The 25,857-nt window shown below is 59.8% G+C and overlaps 1 protein-coding gene across 4 annotated transcripts in view; it reads left to right on the forward strand.

The window, feature by feature from the left end:
• Positions 1 to 25,857, forward strand: part of LOC117640037 (diacylglycerol kinase eta) — a 66,510-nt gene that overhangs the window by 17,513 nt on the left and 23,140 nt on the right. For 3 of the 4 annotated variants that reach the window (XM_034376229.1, XM_034376227.1, XM_034376228.1), the window contains exons 3-4: positions 21,659 to 21,739; positions 24,922 to 25,047. In XM_034376229.1, the coding sequence (XP_034232120.1) occupies positions 21,659 to 21,739; positions 24,922 to 25,047 (207 nt within the window). Of the gene's footprint in view, positions 1 to 4,452; positions 4,524 to 21,658; positions 21,740 to 24,921; positions 25,048 to 25,857 lie in introns of those variants that run through there. The other variant, XM_034376231.1, reaches the window with a different exon arrangement.

Here is a 25,857-nt window from a genome sequence, read left to right on the forward strand (position 1 = left end):
CTATGGTGAAGGCATAGGCAATTTCCGGTGAGTTCCTGGGAAAACCAGGTCCCGTTTTTTCCGTGAAGTCATCTCGGTGCGATAGTCACTATCTCGGTGCGATAGTCACTATCTCGGTGCGATAGTCACTATCTCGGTGCGATAGTCACTATCTCGGTGCGATAGTCACTATCTGAGTGCGATAGTCACTATCTCAGTGCGATAGTCACTATCTCGGTGCGATAGTCACTATCTCGATGTGAAATCACTCGCTCGGTAGAGTCTCTCGCTGCGGCGCCATGCGGTGCTCGGCTGGGCCGGAGACATTCAATCATTCGATACGGTTCCGGGAATGCGACGCGAAACCCCCCTCCCCTCTTTTTGCCTCGCGCTCGTTGCCGAGGTGCCCTCGTGTCCAATTTGCGTCTTTCCTTTTATTATTTGTCTGTTTTTTTTTATTCGCAATGATCCGCCCCGTCTATTCCTCCCGTTAAACCTGAATTTTTTTCCTGCCGCTTTTTTATTCTTTCAAGCTCTTCTTCTTTTTTTTGTTGCCGTCCCGGTTTTTGCTGCTAAAGGCAGAGTTGGGTTTTATGAAACAAAAGTGACGGCGCACTCAGTGCGTTTGAAACTTTTTTCTTCTTCTTTTTCCCTTTTTGCTGATTGGTCTGTTTCTAACCACTGAACCGGTGCATCGCACGGGTGTACACTATTAACTTTTTAAACCCTACAAATTTGCTAGATTTGACTTTTTTAGACTTGTGGAGAACTTGTTGGGAAAAAATTGCCTTCAGTCCTAGGTATATTCGAAAAATTCGAAAACCTCATGCTGGCCGCAAGGGTGGATCCAGAGATGGGTTCAGGGTGGAAAGGGTGATGTCGCAGGGGCAAAGTGTGACTTTTTTGCCTACCTTTACGGGACGCCCCCGTCTCTCTCTCTCTCTCTCTCTCTCTCTCTCTCTCTCTCTCTCTCTCTCTCTCTCTCTCTCTCTCTCTCTCTCTCTCTCTCTCTCTCTCTCTCGCGATCCGCGCCTGGCTGGCCACGGCCGTAGCCATTGGGACGGGTAAGTGGCGAGAAGCCGCACGGTGTGGTCGCTCTGGATTGGCAGAGCCACTTTTGCCGGCTCGCTGCACCGGGCCACGTGCGGGCCGGTTTATATTTAGACACGGGGGAGGAGCGGCAGGGCACGGCGTGGCACGGCAGCTACTTATTACGCGACGTTTCCTTTTCCTGGCCGCTTTCGCCGCTTGACTTGATCGGCCGCGTCGTGTCGTCATCCCGCGCGGAAGGGCTGGTAATGGCCTCCAGCAGACTGATTCCGGAAGTCGTTTTCGTCGCTCTGTCTCTCTCGCACCTACTATAGGGGACGACCCATAGGTGCTGCGATTCCGAGCTACCGTGCTTCGTTCGGCCTCTCTCGCACCCCGACGGCACGTCCCAAACACGAGCGTGATGAGAGAGAGAGAGAGAGGGAGGGAGGGAGGGAGGGAGGGAGGGAGGGAGGGAGGGAGGGAGACAGAAAGAGAGAAGAAGAGAGGGTGAGACAGAAAGAGGAGCAGGCGGAGCGGCACTGAACGGAATCGCTCTGCAAGCGGATTTCGAACGGTGCTGCTTAGTTCTGTCTCTTTCTTGCAACCCTCGGGGGCGCTCCGCCGCGTGAGTGCGACAGAGATGGCGAAACCGCAGGCTGTGGCTTGCCGTAGACTGGCCGCCGGCCCGATGCGGGTGTTGACGGCCACCCTCATCGGCTGGTGAAAGGATCGGCTGAAAATTTCAACTCAAGTCCTCGTTGTCGAGGTAAAACTCTTGTCACTTGGACCAAAGTTAACTCGCATCATCGGTTTTTTTCTTCTTTTTAAACATGTCCCCGCTCTGTCCCACTCAAAATGAACCTCTGGAACCTGGAGGACCTCCAGGGGACCTCTGCTGACGCACGACAGGGCACGTGGTTGCGACGGCCCACCGCCAAAGTGACGTCATCCCTTTCGGTCATTCCGCGAAGCGTGCGCCTAACTGATTGTCGCTGTCACTCTCTCGTGACTCAGCGTCAAAGATGACCTTTCCCCACTGCGCCGCCGTCGGCTGCCGTCGTCTCAGGGCGTCCCGGGGCAGGTCATGCAGGCGGAAACCGAGTGGGAGGTCCCTGACTCCATCTCTCTCTGTGCCTGTCTCTCTATGTCTCTCTCCGTCTCTCTGTCTCACACAAACACACATAGTCACCACTCACTCACTCACTCTTTCACTCACTCACTCTTTCACTCACTCACTCTTTCACTCACTCACTCTTTCACTCACTCACTCTTTCACTCACTCACTCTTTCACTCACTCACTCTTTCACTCACTCACTCTTTCACTCACTCTTTCACTCACTCACTCTCTCACTCACTCACTCTTTCAATCTTTCACTCACTCACTCACTCACTCACTCACTCACTCACTACTCACTCACTCATTATTTCTTTCTCTCTTTCGCCCTCCTGGGGTGGCCCCTCAGGGGTGCGAGAGAGACGCACCGACGAACCTGCTGCGACGCAGGGCGGGTATTGCGGTCCAGGTGGCCTGGCTGCCCGGCTCGGAGCAAGTGCGCAGCGCCGTGGAGTAAGAGGGGGGGGGGGGGGCTGGCCGCACCGCGCTCGGCCATACACACCGCCGACGAGTTAAGCCCGCCTGACACAGCGCCTAATATCGCGCCGACGCCGTGCCGTGCCGTGCCGCGCGGAGGCGCTTAATGCCTGCGTGTCAATATAAAATGCACGAGGCTGTCGCCATGATTTCACACTAAAAGCAGGAGCACCAGCGGCGCCACAGCGTCGTCTTCTCGCTCGCCGTTTTAAAATATTATTTTTCTAAAAATGTAATCCGCGCTCCGAAACGCGCCGCTGCCTGCTTGCCCTGCCACCACCACCCACTCGCCCGCTCGCCACTAATGAATCTGTTAAGTTTAAAAGCTGCGAAATCGTTAATGAGGTTCGACCGTACTAAAGTGAAAACGGTTTTCGGCGTTGTTTTTGACGCGAGCTCCGACAGGGCGGGGCTCCAAATGGACGCGTTTAGGAAGCGGGCCTGCTGTGCCTTGCCGTGCCGAGCCAGGCCGTGCCGTGCCCTGCCGTGCACGCGCGGCGCGTGTTTTCATCTGGGCTCGGACTGCGTGGCGCTGCGTGGCGCTGCGTGGGGCGGACGCTAACGCCGACACGAAGATCGGGGAAAACTCCGACACTGGACCGGAAAACGGATTACATTATTCGCGTTAGAGTTTCGCTTCTCTGGCGTGTTTTTTTTTCCTTCTTCGTGCGCAGCGCGCAGCGCTCTTGGAAGCCGCCACGTGAGGCGAGCTCGCGGACTCGCGAGAGGGCGTGGGAAAGGAGGGGTGGGGGGAGGGGGAGGGCGCGAAATGCCTCTTTTCTCCCTCCCCCCTTTCCTCTGAGCAGCGCCGCTCGGATGGAGCCATTTTCCGCTAGATTAAAATGGGATCTTGTATCTCGTCGCGATGAGTCTCCCCCTCCCCTCTCCCTGGAGTGGCTTGCAACGCCGAACGCCCCGCTGGCCGCGCTGGGGCGACCTTTCACCTTTACCTCCCCTCCCCCTTTCTCCCTTTCGCCGCCCTGGAGACGTCAGCGCCTTGCGTAAGAGTGAAAACACCGCCGGAAGTGGTCCTGCCGTCTGCAGAACGGCGTCGCTCTGTCTCTCTCGCACCCGTACGCGTCGCCCCACGAGTGCGAGAGAGACAGAGCGCTGCTGGGAATGGAGCCAAGCAAACAACGTCTTCGTGGTCCAAGCACGTGGGGACTGCCGCCGAAAACACGGCGAAGCGGCGAAGGAAGACAAGGGTGGGGTAGGCAGGCCAAAGGCAGGCAGTCCGGGACGCGGGGGTTGTCGCCGACTTGGCCGCCGACTTGGCCGCCGACTTGGCCGCCGACTTGGCCGCGCTGTCGCACTCTGTGCCTGGAGCTGCAAGTGCTGTCGGGGATTCGGAACAAGAACAATGCTGTCGACGGCCGGGACGCCCCACGAGTGCGACAGAGAGGCAGGAACCCACAAAGCAGCTCTGTTGGGCACACTGCGCCACGCTCACCGCAGACTCATTCCGAGAGACGTTTTCGTCGCTCTGCGTCACTCGCGCCCACGGGGCGCCCCACCAGGAGCGCGAGAGAGACAGAGCGACGAAAACGACTCTCGGAATCAGCGAGCCGCGGTCGCGGTCCTTGCAGACGGAGATGTGTGCGTGCAGAGCGCCGCGGCGTGGCGGCGCGGACGCGGTGGGGGTGGCGTGGTGGGGTGCCACGCTGTGCGTACTACTCGGGGGGCGTGGCGGGGCCGGGGGCGGCAGGGGGCGGCAGGGGGCGGCCGCAGGGGCGGCGTCGCGGGGGGCACGGCAGGGCGCAGTCAGTCCGCCGCCAGCGGTGGAAGCGAGCGCAGGCCCGACCGCGGCCAGTGGAGGCGCCCCTCCGCCGCTCGCCGCGTCCCCCAACACGCCGCCAACACGCCGCCAACTCGCCCCGCCGCGCTGCAGCTCGCGGGCCTCGCTCCACGCGCACTGCACTGGTGAGCCGCGAAATACACCTCCTCGCTGTGTCCCTGTCGCCCTCATTGAGCAGCCCGCCGATCCCCACTGATTTACACTGTTGGAGAAAATCTGAGAAAATTCAAGTTTTAGGAAAAAAACGTCTTTGGAAAATTATTCATTCGGAAAAGAGTCCGCATCAGGACAAACAGTTTATGGAAAATATTCCAGGAAATTCTCACGGAGTTGGTTGACGAGAGGAGGGGCGGTGGGAGTTCTCGCGCGCTGGGACAGGCACAGTCCCGCGGCCCTTCGATGCGGGCCCCGCACAGTGGGCCAGAAGACCGGTGGAGGCGGACAAAACTCTAGACGCGTTTTGAGCTCCAGAGTAGCTAAACAGACCTCGAACCGAACGTGTGACCCCACCAATGGATTCCTCGTTCGAAGAGCAGTCCATTGGTGGGGTCACACGTTCGGTTCGAGTCCCATTTAGCGACTCCGGAGCTCAAAACGCGTCGAGAGTTTTGTCCGCCTCCACCGGTCTTCTGGCCCACTGTGCCCCGTCACGCCACGCCGCGTGCATCCGCGGGAATATACGCGACTTTGGCCTTTTCGAAACTTTTGCCTTTTGTGCTCACAACTCGCGGGGGAAAAATTTATTGCGTGCGCGCAATGTCGGCGCGATGTTGGGGCCGCGCCTGGCCGCGCCGCTGCGTCCCCAGAGCCCCGTGTCGTACGCAGGGGGCCGCACGTGCGCAACGTGCGCCGCCACTGGAAGGCGAGGGGCCGTGGCGGACGCGTGCCGCGCATGCAGCCACGCCACGCCACGCACGCCCCACCCAGAAAACTTGCCTCTTGTCCCTAGAGCATCGCGTGGTGAATAGTGAAAATACTTTCAAATAAATAAAAATAGAGTTCACCGGTGCTAGTTGCTGTAAATGTGTATGTTTCACTCTCGAATCGCAAAATATCCAGCCAACTTCAATCAAAATTCTTATTCTCAGTTTACTGAAATGGATTTCAATACCTATTCTAAAGCCATTCGAAACGTTGGAGCTAATTCGTCTCTCTCGCACTCGTGGGTGTCGTGGTGGGTGAGAGAGAGACAGAGCGATCGATGCTGTCTGGAGGCAGCCTCCGCACAGCGCGGCGCGGAATAGCGAGCGGTCAATGTCAGAAGCGCAATGCAAAATTAAGACGCGGCCGAACTGGAACTGGGGGTGGGGGGAGGGGGTTGGCCTGGCCGACATGACTCGCTCGGATGCGCCGAGCGGCGCCGAGCAAGATGGGCTGCGTAATTCATAAGTCCTCGGTAAAGTTTAAAAAAAGTAAATAATAAAGAAACGGTGCGCCGAGCTGCCGCGCTCCGGAGGCACGTCAGACTGCCGGAACCAAATAAATAAACGGCCGGGGAGGAAAAGTGGCCCGTCTGGCTCGTCGAAACGCCCGACCCGGACGGCCCGGAAGGAATGCCGTTTGAGTTTCGCTGTGGATATACGCCTCGGCGCGCTGCGGCGGTGCAGTGGGCCAGAAGACCGGTGGAGGCGGCCAAAATTCTAGACGCGTTTCGAGCTCTAGAGTCGCTAATCAGGCCTCGAACCGAAAGTGTGACCAATGGATTGCTCTCCGACCGAGGAATCCATTGGTGGGGTCACACGTTCAGTTCGAGTCCCATTTAGCGACCCTGGACCTCAAAACGCGTCTAGAATTGTGGCCGCCTCCACCGATCTTCTGGCCCACTGTGCGTGAGCTTCCGCAGGAATGCACGGCAAAAACCGGTCCTGCTTTTCCCAGGAACTCTGTGGAAATCACTGAGGGCAGTTATGCCCGGGAAAAGAAACTGTCTGTAATTGTTGTTGTTTTAAGGCGAAATTTCTTGTCGAGAAGGGCGGCTCTCTTGTACCGCGTCGCGTCCAGTCGAGTGATTCCGCTGCCCGGACTTCTCGCTCCGTCTCTCTTGCACTCATGGCGTGTGCCGTAGGGGTGCGAGAGAAGCAGAGCGAGGAGCTGCAGGCGGTGAGATCGCTCGACTGGACGCGACGCACAGTGGGCCAGAAGACCCCAGTGGAGGTGGTTAAAATCCCGGACGTGTTTTGAGCTCCAGAACCGCTAAGTGGGACTCGAACCGAACGTGTGACCCCACCAATGGATTGCTCTCCGAACGAGGAATCCATTGGTGGGGTCACACCTTCGGTTCGAGTCCTGTTGATCGACTCTGGAGCTCAAACAGCATTCCGAGGTTTGGCCGCCTTCGCCGGTCGTCTGGCCCACTGCGACGGCGGCCAAGCTATACCAGTGCTCGAAGCAGACCGCGCGCACTTACCATACCGCTCCACGGCAAAAAAGAAAAAGTGACTCCGAAAAGGGAGCGAGGCGTTGAGTGAATTTGATTCCGCGATAAAGGCAAGGATAAAGGAAAGGGACGAGCATTGAAGGCTGGAATTAGCTAGCCGCGGCTCAGCGAGGCCGACGCGGCCGACGGGGCCCACGGCGAGGAGAGGGCGACTTTCTGAAAAGAAAAGGTCACCTTGCGTCGCCGTGTCGCCGCGTCGCCGTCGCCCTGATTTGGTCCCCTTCACTGCATCAGGCTCATTTCGAGGAGTCGTCTCGTCGCCCTGTCTCCGTCGCACTCGCCGGCCGTCCCGCAGGGGTGCGAGAGAGCGAGAGAGAGAGAGAGAGAGAGAGAGAGAGAGAGAGAGAGAGAGAGAGAGAGAGAGAGAGAGAGAGAGCGACGGAAATCGCTCGGCTGACCCCCGCGCCTTCCGCTCTCTCTCTTTCTCTCCCGCGGTGGGTGAATGGGGATGGTGCAGTAGCCGTCCACGGTGCGCTGTGTGTCAAGTTTCGCTTTTTTTGTTTCAAACAACAACAACAAGAGTAAGAAGAACAACGGGCGGCTCTCATTTCCAAGTCGCGCTTAGCCGCTCTTATAGCGTAGTAGTCAGTCCGCCCGGCTGCCGTGTCTCCGCAGACTGGTTCCGGAGAGTCTCTCTCGCACCAAGTAAGGCGTTCCTCGCGACAGAGTGAGAGAGAGAGAGAGAGAGAGAGAGAGAGAGAGACGGAGCGACGAAAACGACTCTCGGAATCAGTCTGCTGCTTTCTCCGTTGTTCTGCCCCGCTGCCTGGAGGCTGCCTGGAGGCTGCCTTGTCACAGGCCGGGATGGAGACTTGCCAGAGCCTTGCCAGCCTTGCACAGGCGGGCTGCACGGGCCTCCGGGTCTCTTTTCTTCTGTCCTCTCTTTTTATTTTTCCCTCTCCCTCCTCCTCATTCTCCTCCTCACTCACTCATTTGTCGACTTTATCTCCGGAGCAGCCCCCCACCTGAATGTATAGCGCTCCTGCTCTCCCTTGCAGAATGACTCAGACAGTCTCTCTCTCTCTCTCTCTCTCTCTCTCTCTCTCTCTCTCTCTCTCTCTCTCTCTCTCTCTCTCTCTCTCTCTCTCTCTCTCTCTCTCGCACTCTTGGAGCGCTCCGCTTCGTTGCGAGAGAGACAGAGCGACAAGAGGGACTGTCGGAATCGGTCTGCCGCCCTACCGGGCCCGCCTTCGTCTGCGGATCCAGTACACTGATACCGAGAGTCGTTTTCGTCGCTCTGTCTCTCTTACTCTCATGCAGCGTCCCGTATGGGCGCGAGAGAGACAGGGCGCCGAAAGATTCAGCCAGCCCGTGACAAAGATTCAAGAGTGGAAGAAAACTAGTCCACACGCCGCGCCCATACTCTAAATGTTGTAGTATAGTAAAGATTCTCTATATTATAGTGAAAATGTTCTATTTTGCGGTGCTGCAGCTGACTTAAAACATACCGTCGAGAATTCACTGTACCTTAGCGTTATTTCGACGAAGTTCGTTTGTGTCATTGGAGAAAAAGTCCACCATAATATGCTGCTGCAGCCTTTCACCGCAAGACATTTACAGTGCACGAGTGTCGTATTGGATTAGATTAGCGCAGGGCTAAGAGTGCCACCGTCATTGGGGGGAGGGTGCCGTCGTCACGTAACCGGGAGTAAGCAGCCCTCGTCGGACCGAACTGGACGCCCTTACGTAAAGCACTCCATGTACGTCACGTGCGTGGGCAGCCCGAGCCGTTTTGGTCGCTCTGCCTCTCTCGCACCCTTGCGGGACGCCCCGTGAGTGCGAGAGAGAGGGCGGCTCTCGGTCTGCTGGAGGGGCACCGGCGGCACCCGTTGGCGTGGTCACGTGCCCCGGGGCCTCCGGTCGGCTGATTTCGAACGGTGCGCTTTGGACGCGCTGCTGTCTCTCTCGCACTCGTGGGGCGCCCCGTGTGGGTGCGAGAGAGACGGAGCGACGGCGGCGGAAGCGCTCTGCGGGGCGCCGCGCGTCCCGCGTGTGGGGCGCCTCGGGCGCGTCGTATGAGGCGCAGTCGGGCGCAGCGAAGATGGGCGGGCGTTTCTCGGAACGGGAACGGCTCAGCCGGAAACACCGTTTTCGATGCGATGATTCGATGACTCGAGGGGGGGCGGCGAGGTCGGCGGCGGCGGCGACGAGGTCGCGGTTATTCGCAGCGTCTCTCTCGCACTCACGGGGCGACGGCATGGGGCGAGAGACAGAGCGACGACGCGGTGCCGCACGGGCCGTCGCACAGTGGGCCAGAAGACCGGCGGAGGCGGCCAAAACTCGAAAGGCGTTTCGAGCTCCAGAGTCGCTGAATTGGACTCGAACCGAACGTGTGACCCCACCAATGGATTGCTCTCCGAACGAGGAATCCATTGGTGGGGTCACACGCTCGGTTCGAGTCGCACTAAGCGACTCTGGAGCTCCGCGTCTGGAGTTTTGGCCGCCTCCACTGCGCCTGTCGGAGCGAGGGTAGGCAATCCCGCCGCGCAGGAGAGTGTCGCGTCTTATTCTCTCTGTGCGCTCCACCGAGCTCACCGAGGCCCGGTCCAAGGCCGCGTCTTGGAGGTGCGGGAGGCAGCAGCAGACTGATTCCGAGAATCGTTTTCTTCGCCGATGTTTCTCGCTCGCACTCGTGGGGCGCCTAGTACGGGCGCGAGAGAGACGGAGCGACGAAAACGACTCTCGGAATGAGTCTGCGGCAGCGCCCCGCCGCGCTTAGTGCGATACAAGCCCGTTAATGCCCTGATGCTGTAACCGCACGCCCCGCCCCCGCCAGGCTTGCCGTCGGGGCGGCGCAGCCTGGGCGAACGAACGCATTTCGAGGTGTGCCAGAAGCAAGCCGCTTACTTTATCCTGCCGCGCTGCGCTTCAGACGGAAAGCGGCTTGCGGACGCTGCGGCCGGACAGACAGACAGACAGACGGACAGACGGACAGACAGACAGACAGACGGACAGACAGACAGACAGACAGACAGACAGACAGACAGACGGACAGACGGACAGACAGACAGACAGACGGACAGACGGACAGACAGACAGACAGACAGACAGACGGACAGACGGACAGACAGACAGACAGACAGACGGACAGACGGACAGACGGACAGACGGACAGACGGACGGACGGACGGACAGACAGACAGACAGACAGACAGACAGACAGACAGACGGACGGACGGACGGACAGACAGACAGACAGACAGACAGACGGACGGACAGGATGGGGGCGCGCCCCCCGGACGTACGCAGAAACACGCTGGCCGCGCTGCTGGCGCTGCTGGCCATGCCGGCCGGAAATGGCATTTGGGTAATCTCTGCCCGAGGGGCACTTCAGCCTGTGTCCTTCCCGTGCGGAAGCCTCAGCCGGGGCACGGCCGCACTGCCAAAATTTAGATTCACTTGATGACGACATCGTCGAAGGCAAACTCGACATTTTAAAATTATGACAATTTCGTCCCTTTAAAATATTGTGACGGTTTCGAAGCTTTAAAATAATGACAAAGCCATCGCGAATTGATGACAGTTTCATCACCACGAATTGATACGAATTGATGACATTTCCATCAGCAGGAATTGATGGCATTTTCATGCAAGCTCCTTTACTTATTGCATGGGCAACACTGCCATCAAGTGAGTTGTTCGATGGCTTTCTTGAGAGAGAGAGAGAGAGAGAGAGAGAGAGAGAGAGAGAGAGAGAGAGAGAGAGAGAGACCACTGTTAGAGAGACACGTGAGCTTAAACGTCCTTTAAGCCAATAAGGTCCAGTGTGTCCGCAAAGTGGCGCGTGCCAGAGTAGTGCTAGTTGCTTGCCGAGTGCCACTGCCAAAGCGGTGCTAAACGCGCCCAACGCGCCCTGTGTGCTCGGCGGGGCTCGTCGTCCCCGGGCCCCGGCCGGGGTGGCGTGTTTGCCCGCGCGCAGCCACTAGAAGCAGCAGCCCACGGTCTGCAGGGCCAGGACGTGCTGGTGGCCGTATTTCTGGACGTCGCCGGGGGCTGCCGGTCCCGGTCGGCTGCCGGGGCACTCGCTGTCGCTTTGACGTTTTTCTGAAAATATCAAGTGAAATGATTCAGCATCCGGCCCACTTCACTTTGACGCGTGGCAAGACCCTTTTTTTTTGGCCCCGCTCTCTCTTTTTTTTTCCTCTCTCGCTCTCTTTGTTTTTCTGGTTTGCGACGCTGCAGCCCCGGTTTTACAACCTTTTAGAACCTCGGACCACCACACTGCCGCGACAGTCCGAGAGTGTCTCCCTCCGCAGCACGCGACTAAGTCACGTCCTGCAGTGCTGCCTCCGAACGGCGCTTGTCTGTCTCTCTCGCACTCAGAGCGCGTCCCGCAGGGGTGCGAGAGAGGCAGACAAGCGCTGCCGGTCGCCGCGCCTCGCGAACAGATTCACCACTTTGTTGCGGTTTTTATGTCGGGCTCGTGTTCCGCGGCCGCAGCAGTGCAGCCAACGCCGCCCAGTTTGCCCGGCTCGTTTTTTTTTCGCGCCCGACAGCAATTTGTTAAAAATAACTATGGGTTCTCTCTCGTTTAATGAGGCGTCCCGCGCTGCCGGGGCGCGGAACCGCAAACCGACGACGACACGGCCATTCGAGGAGACGCGCCACAGTGGAATTGCCAGAAGACCGGTGGAGGCGGTCGCAAAATCCCGGACGCGTTTTGAGCTCCGAAGGCGCTAAATGGGACTCGAACCGAACGTGTGACCCCACCAATGGACTGCTCTCCGAACGAGGAATCCATTGGTGGGGTCACACGCCCGGTTCGAGTCCTGTTTAGCGACTCTGGAACTCAAAACGCGTCTAGCGTTTCGGCCGCCTGCGCCGGTCTTGTGGCGATTCCGCTGCGCGCCTTGACAGTGCACGGCCTCCAGCCCGGCCTGGTCCTGGCGAACCCTCATTGGTGCTCAACCTCCCCCACCTGGAGCTCCTGGACCTCCTGGACCTCGTGGACCTCCTGGACCTCCTGGACCTCCTGGACCCGGACCACCGCGCCCCGTCCCGGCCGTGGCCCCCGAGCCCCTCGTTCAGGTGGCTAATTGCTCCCACAGGCTCGCCTTTTGCTCGTGCACCTGCTCTGCCCGCCCGTCCGTCCATCCGTCCGCGTCCCCTGACAGCCTGTCACCTTTCCTCTCTCGACGTCACTTTAAATAAATTAAAGAGAAAAAAAACGACAAAAAGATAATCGGCGAGCGAATCCGCCTCGCTACGCTTCCCGCTCGTCGCTGACCGCTGCGTTCCCGCCGCTCCGGCTGCCGTTTGATTTCTTTTATTTACCTTTTTTTTGCCTTGCTCTTTTTCCTTCCGCCCGATTGTTCTAATTCCACGTCGTGCGTTCGCTCCACGTGGCCGCACCGCCGCGCCCCGCGGACTGATTCCGAGAGTACCTAGCGCTCTGTTTCTCTCGGCCCATCCGGGACGCCCCCGTTGAGTGCGAGAGAGACAGAGCGACGAGAGCGACTCTCGGAATGAGTCCGGACCGCGGAACCGCGCGCTCACACGGCCCCATTGATTATCGAGCCCGCTCCCCTTTTTATTTGCGTGACACGCAATTTGTAACTGCCGACAGGGAGGCAGGTAAAAAATGAAGCACGGAAGATGAGTCCCTCGGATAATCGCTTTCCTAGTCTCGCTCCGCTCTGCGCAGGTGACCTCTTGTTGTTGTTGTTGATCTTGTTGATGCTGGTGGTGGTGGTGTTTCTGCAGCAGCGGACTGATTCCGGGAGTCGTTTTCATCGCTCTGTCTCTCACGCTCCCATGGATCGTCCCCTATAGGTGCGAGAGAGACAGAGCGACGAAAACGACTCTCGTAATCAGTCTGCTGCCGCTGCTTCACCGACCGCGCTATCCGCAGCGACCGCGTTATCGGCAGCATTACTTGATTGCTTTTCGCTATCGGCCCGTCCCGGGCGGGGTGAGGCGGGGTGAGGAACGGCGGGGCGGGGTGAGGCGGGGTGAGAAAGGGCAGGGCGGGGCGGCCGCAGTCTTCCTGGAAGAGGCTCGCAGGGGCGGGGCGGCGGGGCGCGAGGCGGGCGGGGCGCTTGGAGTTGCTGCCCGCGCCCGCCCTGCTAGTCTTTGTTAATGAGAGAGCCCGGACCCTCGGCCCCGGCTGTTGGTGGTGCCAAAGTCGCCCCTCAACCTCCGCCCCCCCCCCCCTCTCTCCCTCTCTCTCTCTCTCTCTCTCTCTCTCTCTCTCTCTCACTTACTCACTCTAGCGCCGCGCTATCTTATCTGTTTGCAAGTTGGCGCGCGAGGCAACTCCCATCGCGGCGGCCGCCTGCCTCGGCCGCCACCGCCCCGGACCGTCCTGCAGACTGATTCCGCGACAGTCGTTGTCGTCACTCTGTTTCTCTCGCACCGATATGGGACGCCTCGTGAGCGTGCGAGAGAGACAGAGCGACGAAGACGACTCTCGGAATCAGCCTGCCATGCTGTGCGTGCACGCGGGCCGGGCACGTGAAGGTGTTGGGTGTGTTACTTTCAGACGCCACGTCGCTCACCCCGTCTGAGTGTGTGTATGTACGTGTGTGTGTGTCTGTGTGCGTAGCCGAGAGCGTGTCCGCGTCCTTGCCAGTGCTAATAGGGGCTAGGTGGTGCGCTTGGTGACGAAGAGCAAATACAAGCAGGTCGTCGCCGTCGTCGTGCCCGCCGCACGCCGTCGCAACCCTGCCCTCCCTTCCCCCCCCCCCCCCCCCCCCCCCCGCGAGCGCCACAGAGGTGGCCGCTGTTGATCTTGTCGGAGGCGCGGCGCGCAGTGAGGCAGAATCGGGTCAGATTGCCTGGAGACTGATTCTCCTCCAGAGTCGTTTTTCGTCGCTCTGTCTGTCTCTCTCGCGCCTGTGCGGGACGCCCCGTGAGTGCGAGAGAGACAGAGGAAAGAAGCGGCTTTCGGAGACAGTGTGCTTGCGAGGGGTGCGGACCGCCGGGAGGCAGAGGGAGGCACCTGTACGCGACGCCCCAGGAGCGTGAGAGAGACAGAGCGACGAGAACGACTCTCGGAATCCGTCGCGCTGCCCGCCCTGCCAGTCATCCGCCTGGCTCCCGGCTACTCCCGGCCTGCCCGGCCCGCTCGGCCCGCTAAAGCAAAAATAGGCCCGTTCGGCTAAAGCATAAACGGGCGTCGCGGCTGCCGTCGGCCCGACACACCGGCCGCCTTTTCCGCATGGCCCCTCGTGTGTGTGTGTGTGTCTGTGTGTTTGTGTGCGTGCGTAGAAAGGCGCGTTGACCCGTCTGGGTGCACGGCTTGACCACGTGGCGGCCGAGGAGAGCGATTCCTCGGCAAACAGATGCAGTGCTGCTTCGGCTGATTCCGAAACAGTCGGTCGCTCTGTCTCTGCTGCTCTGGTGGGCCGGCCGTGTACCGGACCGTAGCGGTGCGAGAGAGACATAGAGCAGCACTGTTCGGGATGAAACGTACGTACAGGTCGCAGCGACACCGCACAGTGGGCCAGAAGACCAGTTGAGCGGCCAAAATTCGAGACGCGTTTTGAGCTCCAGAGTCGCTAAATGGGACTCGAACCGACCGTGTGACCCCTCCAATGGATAGCTCTCCGAACGAGGAATCCATTGATGGGGTCACACGGTCGGTTGGAGTCCGATTTGGCGACTCTGGAGCTCAAAACGCGTCTCGAATTTTGGACGCTCCACCGGTCTTTTGGCCCAATGTGCACCGGCACCGGCTGCGCGACCGAAAAGCGCGACACCCGAAAAGCGAGAGGCGCATCTTGTTCGCAGCTGCGGTCTTTTCCCATCGCCATCCCCTGCTGCTCTTTCGGGTGGCCCAGGCCGAAGCAAATCTTAGCATCAGCCTCAGCGCCAGACAGCAGACTGATTCCGAGGGTCGTTTGCGTCTGTCTCCCTCGCACTCACGCAGCGTCCCGTATAGGTGCGAGAGAAACAGAGCGACGAAAACGACTCTCGGAATCAGTCCGCCGCCACACCCCCTTCCCTTCCAACAACAACACCGCCCGCTGCTTTCGCATGCACTTTGAGCCGCTGCAGCTGCAGGCACAGGCGGACCCCCGCAGCCCCCGCAGCCCCCGCAGCCGCGCTACATCAGCAGCAAGGCCAAACTACAGAGACTGATTCCGAGGGTCATTTTCGTCGCTCTGTCTCTCTCGCACTCATGTGGGACGTCCCGAATATGTGCGAGCGAGAGAGAGAGAGAGAAACAGAGAGAGAGTGAGAGAGACAGAGAGAGAGAGAGAGAGAGAGAGCGGTGGAAACGACTCTCAATTGGAGTCAGTCGGCAGGACTGCGGACGGCGCACCTTTTGTAACCACAGAGGTCCTCTGCCCGCCCTGCCGCCACCCCCTTCCCCCTCCCCTCCCCCGGGGCAGGGCGACCCAGGCTGTACATTTTTGGTCGGTACGTGCCGGCCGATACAGCCCCCCCCCCCCCCCCCCCCCCCCCGGGGTCCCCCTGCAGACGATCCGTTCCCTGCGGGCAGTATGTATAATCCATTATTCATCCGCCTGGCAGTGATTACCTGGCCGAGCGGCTGCGCCCTCAAACTACACCCCCTCCCCCTTTCTCTCTCCTCTCTCTCTCTCTCTCTCTCTCTCTCTCTCTCTCTCTCTCTCTCTCTCTCTCTCTCTCTCTCTCTCTCTCTTGCCCTCGCCCGCTGCCGTGCGGCCCGTGTCTGGCTACGCGGGTGATTCTCTTGGAAGGCCCTACTGTGCCCAGCTGCCGTGCCCGAGGCCAGAAGGCGAGGCCGGCCGGGTCCAAACGGGCGGCGTTCGCGTCGCTCCGTCCCTCTCGCACCGCCACGGCGTCACGGCACTGTGTCACGGCACGCCCCACGAGTGCGAGAGAGACGGAGCGGAGAGGGCGCCGATCGCGGAACCGCCCTGCAGCGGGCAAGCGGACCAGCTAGGGTTGCCCCTCGCCCCCGCGGGACTTGGCGACGACCGTCTCGCTGCACTCCACTGTTGGAGAGAGAGAGAAAGAGAGAGAAAGAGAGAAAGAAAGAGAGAGAGAAAGAGAGAGAGAAAGAGAGAGAAAGAGAGAGAGAAAGAGAGATAGAAAGAGAGAGAGAAAGAGAGAGAGAAAGAGAGAGAGAAAGAGAGAGAGAAAGAGAGAGAGGAAGAGAGAGAGAAAGAGAGAGAGAAAGAGAGAGAGTCTCCCCTTTTCGCTTTTTCCCTATTTTCGCAGGTCGCGGTCGCCGCGCTATGCCGTGACGGCCGTGACGTAATCGGGGAGGAGGAATCTTGAGCCGCGTTAATCGCTTGCGATGCAGTTTGGGCACGGCCCGACCCCTGGCCTTACACGCCCTGTCGCCGTGGAGATGTGTGTGTGTGTGTGTGTTTGTGTCTGTGTGTGTCTGTGTGTGTGTGCGTGCGTGTGTGCGTGTGTGTGAGGCGCGCGGGCGGAAACCTGCCCCCTCCCCTCCCCTCCCCGTCCAAACCGCGTCTGACGTCTCGGATCCCGGAATAGACATCCTCCAGCCGTGAAATAGACCGGCGCGGATTGTTTTAGCGGCGGGTGGATAAACTCGTCTCGGGCTGCGCCGCGCTGGCTGCGCTCAACAGTGGGCCAGAAGAGCGGAGGGAGGCGGTCGAAATCCCGGACGCGTTTTGAGCTCGTCGGTAAATGGGACTCGAATCGAACGTAGGATCCCACCAATGGATTCCTCGTTTGGACAGCAATCCATTGGTGGGGCCACACGGTCAGTTCGAGTCCTGTGTAGCGACTCTGGAGCTCAAGACGCGTCTAAAGTTTTGGCCGCCTCCACCGGTCTTCTGGCCCACTGTGCGCTCTGGCTGCGCTGGCGGGTGTTTGAACCCTCGCGGCGCTCCGGCACGGCGTGGCTCGCGTACCATACTCGGGGCCCACGCTGCGCCACGCTGCGCATCCACTTATCCCTCCTCGGCGTGCTGCGCCGCAGACGGCCGCAGACGGATTCCGAGAGTCGTTTTCGTCGCTCTGTCTCTCTCGCACTCATGGGGCGTCCCGTCAGGGTGCGAGAGAGACAGAGCGACGAGAACGACTCTGGGAACTAGTCTGCTGGTGCTGCTCGTCGGCATCGATGGCATTCACGAGGACCCCGCCACGCCACGCCCCGCCACGCCCCGCCACGCTCCACCACCACGCCACGCCACGCCCCGCCTCGCTTCACTATTTCTCCCCCTGGCTTGGAGGCAATCTAGCGCGGCGGGGGTGTCTCGGGCTGTTTCGGCCGGGGTGTGGTTTCGGCCCCACCAGAAGAAAGCCTCTCTCTCTCGCCTCGCCTCTTTTGGCCTCGCCTCTTTTGGCCTCGCCTCTTTTGGCCTCGCCTCTTTTGGCCTAGCCTCTTTTGGCCTCGCCTCCTGGCCCCCCTAGGCTAGGCCAAAAGAGGCGAGGCCAAAGGAGGCGAGGCCAAAAGAGGCTAGGCCAAAAGAGGCTAGGCCAAAAGAGGCTAGGCCAAAAGAGGCTAGGCCAAAAGAGGCGAGGCCAAAAGAGGCGAGGCCAAAGAAGGCGAGGCCAAAAGAGGCTAGGCCAAAAGAGGCTAGGCCAAAAGAGGCGAGGCCAAAGGGGCCTCGCCTCTTTTGGCCTTGCCTCTTTTGGCCTCGCCTCTTTTGGCCTCGCCTCTTTTGGCCTCGCCTCTTTTGGCCTCGCCTCCTTTGGCCTAGCCTCTTTTGGCCTAGCCTCTTTTGGCCTCGCCTCCTTTGGCCTAGCCTCTTTTGGCCTAGCCTCTTTTGGCCTAGCCTCTTTTGGCCTAGCCTCTTTTGGCCTAGCCTCCTTTGGCCTCGCCTCTTTTGGCCTAGCCTCTTTTGGCCTCGCCTCTTTTGGCCTCGCCTCTTTTGGCCTCCCGTTTAGGTGCGGGAGAGACAGAGCGACGAAAACGACCCTCGGAACCCAGTCCACTGTCTCTGCCAACTACTATCCATCAAAGCGATCGTCATATCAGCCGTCATGCTGTCACACCCATCTGCCGATGGCCGCTCGACTTGCTGTCAAAGCGAGCCGCCTGTAGTCTTCAAACTTCTCCGTCATCCTTTTGCCAATCTTCTGCCAACTCTATGTCGGCCCTGTCAATCGTCTGCCGATTCTTTCCCACACCTGCCTATCGCGCGCCCTGGCTCGCCCGCTCAGGCATCTGCCGACCCCCTCGATATCCCAGCCCCCCCCCCCCCCCCCCCCGTCGGGCACGGCCCCCTTCGCGAGACAGAGCGAGACTGACTCTGGATGGAGGTTGCCCCCAAAAACCAACGTGGCTGGCTCACAGACTGATTCCGAAAGTCGTTTTCGTCGCTCTGTCTCTCGCATCCGTACGGCGACGCCCCATGAGTGTGCGGGAAACACAGAGCGACGAAAACGACTCTTGGAATCAGTCTGCTGATCGTGCCTGGCCCAATAGAGTCGGGTTGGTTGGCTCCTGCCGTGAGGATTCGCGGGGAAAAAATCACCGTACTGAATCGCCTCTATTCTTCTTCGTCTTCTTCTCTTTTTGTACAGCCCTTTTTTGCGGGGATTCGAACCAGCGACAGACAGGGACTAAGCCGCAGAGCTGCCCCAGATAATAGAGACGCATTAGCGGAAAGAGGATGAGCGACTTGGATGATGTGATGGGGCTTATGGACGACTTTGGCTTTGGCACGCGGGACAGGCGAGGGGACAGCAAGGCGACGCACAGTGGGCCAGAAGACCAGTGGAGGCGGCAAAAATCCCAGACGCGTTTTGAGCTCCGGAGTCGCTAAATGGGACTCGAACCGAACGTGTGACCCCACCAATGGATTGCTCTCCGAACGAGGAGAGCCTCCTCATCTGCCTGTCTGTCTGCCTTAAGGCCTGTCTGTCTGCTTGTCTGCCTGTCTGTCTGTCTGTCTGTCTGTCTGTCTGTCTGTTTGCCTGTCTGTCCGCCTCCACATCTGCCCTTCTGCCTGCCTGCCCGTCGTCCCGCCCATCTGCCTGCCCTTGCGGCGACGCAATCTCTGTGATGAGGTTCGGATGTTTGCTTCCGGAGGAGAAAAAGCGCGCAGAAGGTCGCAAAGGAGGAGGAAATTGCCAGCAGAAAAAGAAATTAGCGCGGCGGGCGTCGCGGAGGCGTCGTCGCGAAGGCTTTGTTCTTGCGGGGTGGGGCGGGGCGGGCCCCTATCTCCGCGGGCAAAGACGTGCGGCGTGGCGCGGCGGGGCGGAGGAAATTTGAAGCGAAACGCTGATGCACGCCACCCGCTGTGCTGAGCTGTGGCGTTACGCTGCGCTGTGCGCGAGGCTGCTGCTGCTGGCTCCAGCACGCTTTGTGGAATAATTAGGCCGCGGGAGGCTGGCTCGCTTGCTGGCGGGCTGGCTGGCTGGCTGGCCGGCTGGCTTGCTGGCTTGCTGGCTTGCTGGCTGGCTGGCTGGCTGGCTGGCTGGCTTGCTGGCTGGCTGGCTGGCTGGCTGGCTGTCTTCTGGAATGCGATAAATTTGGAGGAGTCGCTTCGACCGCCGAGCGATTCCGAAGAGGCGTCTCATCGCTCCGTCTCGCGGGACGTGGTGGGACGCTCCACGAGTGCGAGAGAGACAGAGCGACGGAGCGTCGTCTCCTCGGAGTCAGCCTGCTTCTCGGGGCCACAGCATCCCTCGTCCATTAAACATGGTTCCCCCGGCGCCGTCCCGTTTCCACCACACCACGTGGTTTTTGCGGCCCGCCTGGTACACTGCGAGCTCATTTCCGAACGGCGGCGCTCTCGTCGCTCTGTCTCTGTCGCACTCCTTAGTGCCCTCCGCAGGGGTGCGAGAGAGACAGAGCGTCGCACAGTGGGCCAGAAGACCAGTGGAGGCGGCCAAAACTCTAGACGCGTTTTGAGCCCCACTGTCGCTAAATAGGACTCGAACCGAACGTGTGACCCCACCAATGGATTGCTCTCCGAACGAGGAATCCATTGGTGGGGTCACACGTTCGGCTCGAGTTCCATTTAGCGACTCTGGAGGTCAAAACGCGTCTAGAGTTTTGGCCGCCTCCACCGGCTTCTGGCCCACTGTGCCCGGCCGGAGTGCGTCACTCCAGGTGCCGTCCCCCAGCAGACTGGTTCCGAAGAGTCCTCGTCGCTCTGTCTCTGTCGCACCCCCGGGGCGTCGCGTCGGGTGCGAGAGAGACAGAGCGACGGCTCTGCGGCCACCGCGTCAAACTGCCACAACTCGTTGGGGCTGCCGAGGCTGCCAATACTCCGGCTGCAAACTCGGCGGGGGCGGCGCGGTGAGCGAGACGCTGGGCTTCGCGGCTTCGCCGGCCTGCAGACTGATTCCGAGGGTCGTTTTCGTCGCTCTGTCTCGCTCGCACCTCCACGGGACGCCCCATGCGTGCGAGCGGGGCAGAGCGACGAAGATGACTCTCGGAATCGGTCTTGCTGCTGGCGCCCTTCTTGGCTGGCAAAGCGAGCCGGCAAGCCAACCGAGGGGACCGCCTCCGTGATCAAACGCCCCACGCCCGCAAACTCTCTCCCACCACCGACCCCCGTGTTTCGTATTTTTCACGGTTGAAAAATGTGTCCATGGATTTTCTTTGGCGGCGTGCAAATATTACGTCACCTGTTTTAGGCCACTTTTTGATACCCCCTCCCCCCCACCATCACTCAGCGTCATCCCTGACGCAACCCCCTCCCCTCCCCCTATGATGACGTAGTTTTCTTATTTTTTGAGTTTTCGCAAGCGAGTCACACTGTAGGTGCAAAAACATTAGCAATATCTCAAAGTTTAATACAAAAAGTCTTCATTTGTAAAGACTAGTAAGAAAAAATCATAGTCATGGCACTAAAATCGAAGCAAAAAAAGGTCAAAATTGAATCAGAATAAGAACTTGGCTTGGCCGGTCGGGTGGCCGCAGCGTCGTCTACGCGAAGCCGACGCCACGCGGCTCTCAGCAGAAAACTACGTCATCTCTGCTCAACCCCCCTCCCCTCCCCACATCATCTACCATCACTTTCCGTTAGATCCCCTCCCCCCCCCTAAACGGGTGACGTAATATTTGCACGCCGCCTTTTCCCACATCGTCGTTTGCGTGTTACGCCCTCTGCCCCCCCCCCCCTTTGCGAGTGTTGCGAAGTGTCTGCTTCCGAACTCGTGGCACGCGACGCATTATTGTTGCATCGACCCCCCACCCCCTTTCACACACACACACACACACACACACAAACACACACACTCGAACTCGCGCTCCCGTAGTACGAGAGACGCGACTCGATGCAAAAGTGTCTCGCTCGACGGCATGCTAATGCTGATTCCGAGCGGGGCGCCCCGTCGCTCTGTCTCTCTCGCACTCGCGGGGCGTGCCGCGGTGGCGCACAGGTGCGAGGGAGACGGAGCGACGACGCCCGCGACTCTCGGAATCAGTCCGCACGTGCCCCAAAGCGAGGGCGAGGACGAGGGCCTCGACGACGAGGGCTGGCCGCGTGAAGTATGCATAGCACCCCCGGTATCCCCGGTGGCGCATCGGAGGGGGCGCGGCCCCGCGGTAGTGCGGGGGCGCCGAGAGTTAAGTAGAAAAGTTTTCCATGTGAGACAGATGGCGCGCCCGCCTCTCTGCTTTTTCATACTTTGGAGCCGCGCATTAGAATGAGCGAGATAGAGAGAGAGAGAAGGAGGGGGAAAAGGGCGCATGAATCATGTATGCAGGCGGACGCATCTAAAGTTGGGAGGGCTGCACGGTACGTGTGTACAGGTGTACCTACACTGCCGGACTGCTCGCCGCGCCTCATTAATGCCGAGCTGGTTTTTTTTTTGGTGGTGGTGGTTGTTGTTACTGTCGTCGTCGTCTGTTTCTCCACCGACTGCTCGTTTCTCACTAATTTCTAGGGTTTCCTCCTCGTTCTTTGTTGCACTGCCGACTGCTCGTCGCTGACTATTTCTTCTCTCCCTCTGTTGCAGGCTGTGATATTCGACGAGATCGACCTGTCAGACTCGACCGTCACCAACCTCGTCGTGAGGAACGTCGCTCACACCTTTCAAGTAAACAAACCTTGTTTCTTTTCGCCCTCTTTTCTCTTGATCTAACTTTAGTTCGGCGCTGCAGGCATAACCTTGGGCTTCGATCCCCCGCGGGTGGCATGGCCGCGCTAGGCCGCGCCTCCGCGGCGCGCGACGGCCCGGCCTGCCCAGGCCCGCCCGGCCCGCCCGGTCGAAGGGGTCGAACTCGGCGCGACGCGCGGATCCAGAAGGGGGCGACAGGACAATTGCCCCCCACTCCTCTCCCCTGACACCTGGATAGCCGTCTGAAAGTCAGGCAAAAAGCAACACTTTGCGCCTGCACAGTGGGCCAGAAGACCGGTGGGGGCGATCAAAATCGCGAACACGTTTTGAGCTCCAGAGTCGCTAAATGGGACTCGAACCGAACGTGTGACCCCACCAATGGATTGCTCTCCGAACGAGGAATCCATTGGTGGGGTCACACGTTTGGTGTCTAGAGTCTAGAGTTTTGGCCGCCTGCACGGGTCTTCTGGCCCACTGTGCCCTGTGTGTTGGCGAAAGGCCCCCCTCTGGATCCGCCACTGCGGACGACATGCCCACCTCGTACCGCATACACGATGCATGACACTTTGACACACACGCTTGCCCGCACGTCATGCCGTCTCTCTCGCACTCGCGCGGCGTTCGGTCCGGGCGCGAGAGAGACAGAGCGACTCTGCTCGGGGGCTCGCGCGCGTCACGCCGACAGCGCGACGGCAGTGGAAACGAAATTTTGTTGTTGCAAAGTTGCGCAAGGCGTGGAGGATGGAAAGGGGATGGGGGCAGGCCGCACGCGCGCAGCCCTGCTGCCTGCCAACAGACCAGCGCTTTTGTCGTCGCTCTGTCTCTCTCGCGCTCGTCGGGCGTCATGGCGGTGCCGGCGCGCTGCGAGAGAGACAGAGCGGCCACGAGAAGCACTCCTCGGAATGAGGCTCCAGCCACTGGGACGCCGGGATTGGGTCGGGTGCTACGCAGTGCCACGCCGCGCGTCGCTACGCCGGCAAATGGAAGATAAACTAGCGGTAATTGGAGCCCTGTTCACCAACTTGGCGGGGAGAAGAACCGCCACCAGCTGGCTGCCTCTGTGTGAGTGTGTGTGTGTGTGTGTGTGTGTGTGTGTGTGTGTGTCTGCGGTCGACGGATTCTCCCCCACTTTGTATCGAAAACATGGCCAGGGAAACACGTTTCACACACCGTGTCACGTGTCGCGCAATAACAAATTGCAAAGAGCGGCGTCGTACACACCCCTTGCCCCCCCCCTCCCCTCCCCCTCTCAATGTCTCTCGCGGATCAAAACGCTTCTTCTCTCTCCCACACCCTATTTCCCCCCTCTTCCCCCCCCCCTCTCTCCCTCTCTCTCTCTCCCTCTCTCTCTCCCTGGGGCGCTCCCAGTTCACAGAATGGCGGGCCGTGTTGTGTTTGTGTTCCAATTATAACGGCCCCGCGATTTGTGGCAGTAACATCAGACCGAGGGGGAAGGGGGGGGAGAGAGAGAGAGAGAGAGAGAGAGACGAGCGCGCGTGCCTACGTCCGTGCGTGCAAGACGGACTTGACAGGAAAAGTGCCCGATGGCCGCCGGGGTGTCATTTGGTCGTCGCTTGCCATGCACGCACGTTCCACGCCAACTCGACGACGCGGGGTGGGGTGGAGCGGGGCGGGGCGGGGCGGGGTTGGGACTCTTGGCGGCTTGTGGAGGATGGCGTAGACGGGGTAGTTGAGGCAACTTTGGAGACGACGCGGCGGCGCTGCTGCAGACTGATTCCGAGAGTCGTTTTTCGTCGCTCTGTCTCTATCGCGCCCGTACGGGACGCCTCACGAGTGCGAGAGAGACAGAACGACTCTCGGCGTCAGTCTGCCGCTACGCAGCGCTACGCAGGGAGACGCGGCAGACGTGGCCAGGTTGAGTGAGTAGGGAGTCGGTGCGCGAAGCTGCGAAGCCAAGCCGCTCACAGTGGAGGGGCGGAGGGGGAAGCGGCGGCATTTAGTTGCGAATCGGGATACTTAGCGACCGCAGAGTAGTTCCTTTGAGGCTGCGACTCGCCGGCGGAGAATGCAGCACCACCGCGTAACGCCGCAAACCACGGCGCGGTGCACTGCCGAAAAAGGAAAGTTGCAACTTGTGCGCGATTTGGCACAGCAGGAGAAACCATTCGAATTGGACTTCGAACCTGGGTGCGCTCTCTGGTAAGGAACGCTCTCTCTCCTCTCTCTCCTCTCTCTCTCTCCTCTCTCTCCTCTCTCTCTCCTCTCTCTCTCCTCTCTCTCTCTCTCTCTCTCTCTCTCTCTCTCTCTCTCTCTCTCTCTCTCTCTCACTCTCTCGCCATCATGCCCTTCCCTCCCCCAGCGCTACTACTTGTTGCCTGACCATTAAAAGTTGGGCGCGCCAAGCGCCACGTGCTCGGCTGGAGCCCCGGCTGGAGCGGCTGGAGCCTCGGCTGGAGCGCTGGCAAGGAGCAGCTCGCTCTGTCTCTCTCTTCCTCGGAGAAAACAAAAAAGACACGGCCATAGCCCGCCTGCCCCGAGTGTGCTGCGCCGTCAAGAGGTAAAAGCCTCATCAAAGTGGAGGGGGAGGGGGGAGGCGTCGGGGTTAACTCGGCGGCAGGCGTGCCCTTTGAATCTTGGCCGGGATGACGCGTGGGGCTACGCAGCAGAGTCGTCGCTCTGTCTCTCTCGCACGCATGGGGGTGTCCGTCTTCGGTGCGAGAGAGACAGAGCGGCGACTCTCAGTCTGCTGTATACGCAGTGCTATGGAGCGGTCGGGCGGCCCTTCGCCCTTTGCAGTGGCCAACCCTTCGCTGCGCTCCGCTGCCTTGCCCCTCGGCCCATGGGCTGTATCTCTCTCTCTCTCTCTCTCTCTCTCTCTCTCTCTCTCTCTCTCTCTCTCTCTCCCCCAAGCATAGGTGCAGCATCCCGCACGGGTTGCGAGCGAGACAGCCTGCAGAGCGTCTCCGCGTTCCGCCCAGTGCCCTTTCGCTCTGTCTCTCTCGCACCCAGGCGGGACGCCCCGTGAGTGCGAGCGAGACAGAGCGACGGCTGGACGCGTCAATCAGGGCGGACGGCTCCAGGAGTTTCCTCCGGTCTCCTCCGGTGTCCGGTATCGGCAAGCCGGCAGGGAATCCAGTTGGTACTTGGTAAGGTTTTAAGTGTTGCTGACGTTGATGCTGATGTGCTTGTTTACCTTCCAGGTGATCAGCCCCTGCCGGCGCCTGGCGTTGGCCGCCGAGTCGCGCTGTTTGATGGAGGAGTGGGTGTCGTCGCTCAAGGCGGCTTCGAACCGGACCGGCGGCGCCCGCCTCGGCAACGACTTCGAGGTGAGTTTCGGCATCCATTCCGCATCCATTCCCTGCCCTGCCGGGGGTTGGGAGGGTCCTGGATGACCCTGCAGGTCCGGATTAATCTCCTTGGCGAGGAGTCAATTGGCTGGCGCGGCGGCGGGGCCCCACGTCTCCAAGTCGGGTACACTGGTACAAAGCCCTTCGGAAAGGGCACCACCATAGCGCAGCGACCAGCCGCGGGTTAATTGCTCTCTCCTTTTGATCCTGTACGGATCCAAACTAAAATAGAAAGAAAAACGAGAGAGAGAGAGAGAGAGAGAGAGAGAGGAGAGAGAGAGAGAGAGAGAGAGAGAGAGAGAGAATGCGTCGCCGCTTTGCTGGTCATTATCGCAGAGCGCGTTACCGTTGGAATGGGCCGTTATAAACGGAACGAGCGGCCTGGCAGACTGGCGCACTGCCGTCAAATTAATAATCTGCCAATTTTTGAAAAATATTAAATTATCTTTTTTTTTGTTTCTTTAATTTTTTTTGGCTTTTGCGTTGCACTCCGGGGCGTGACACACCGACACAGCACCTACGTCGCGGGAAGGTAGTAAATCGAGTGACCCCTGTGGCCTGCGGCCGCGCCTGCGGCCCACAGTGGCAATGCAACGTCCTCTTCATCCTGACTTAGCAGCCAGCCCTTCGCCGCACCGGCCCAAATGGCCCCCGAAACGGACCCCGAAACGGACCCCGAAACGGGCCGAAACGGCGCCGAGGCCCGCCGCCGAACTGCCGAGCTCGCCAGTTTCGCACCTCTGTTCCGGGCCACTAGACAGCCAAGCCCCCCTCTGCCCTCTTCACCCG

The sequence above is a fragment of the Thrips palmi genome, unplaced genomic scaffold (assembly GCF_012932325.1).
Source record: "Thrips palmi isolate BJ-2018 unplaced genomic scaffold, TpBJ-2018v1 HiC_scaffold_12, whole genome shotgun sequence".
NCBI classification, from domain to species: Eukaryota; Metazoa; Arthropoda; class Insecta; order Thysanoptera; family Thripidae; genus Thrips; species Thrips palmi.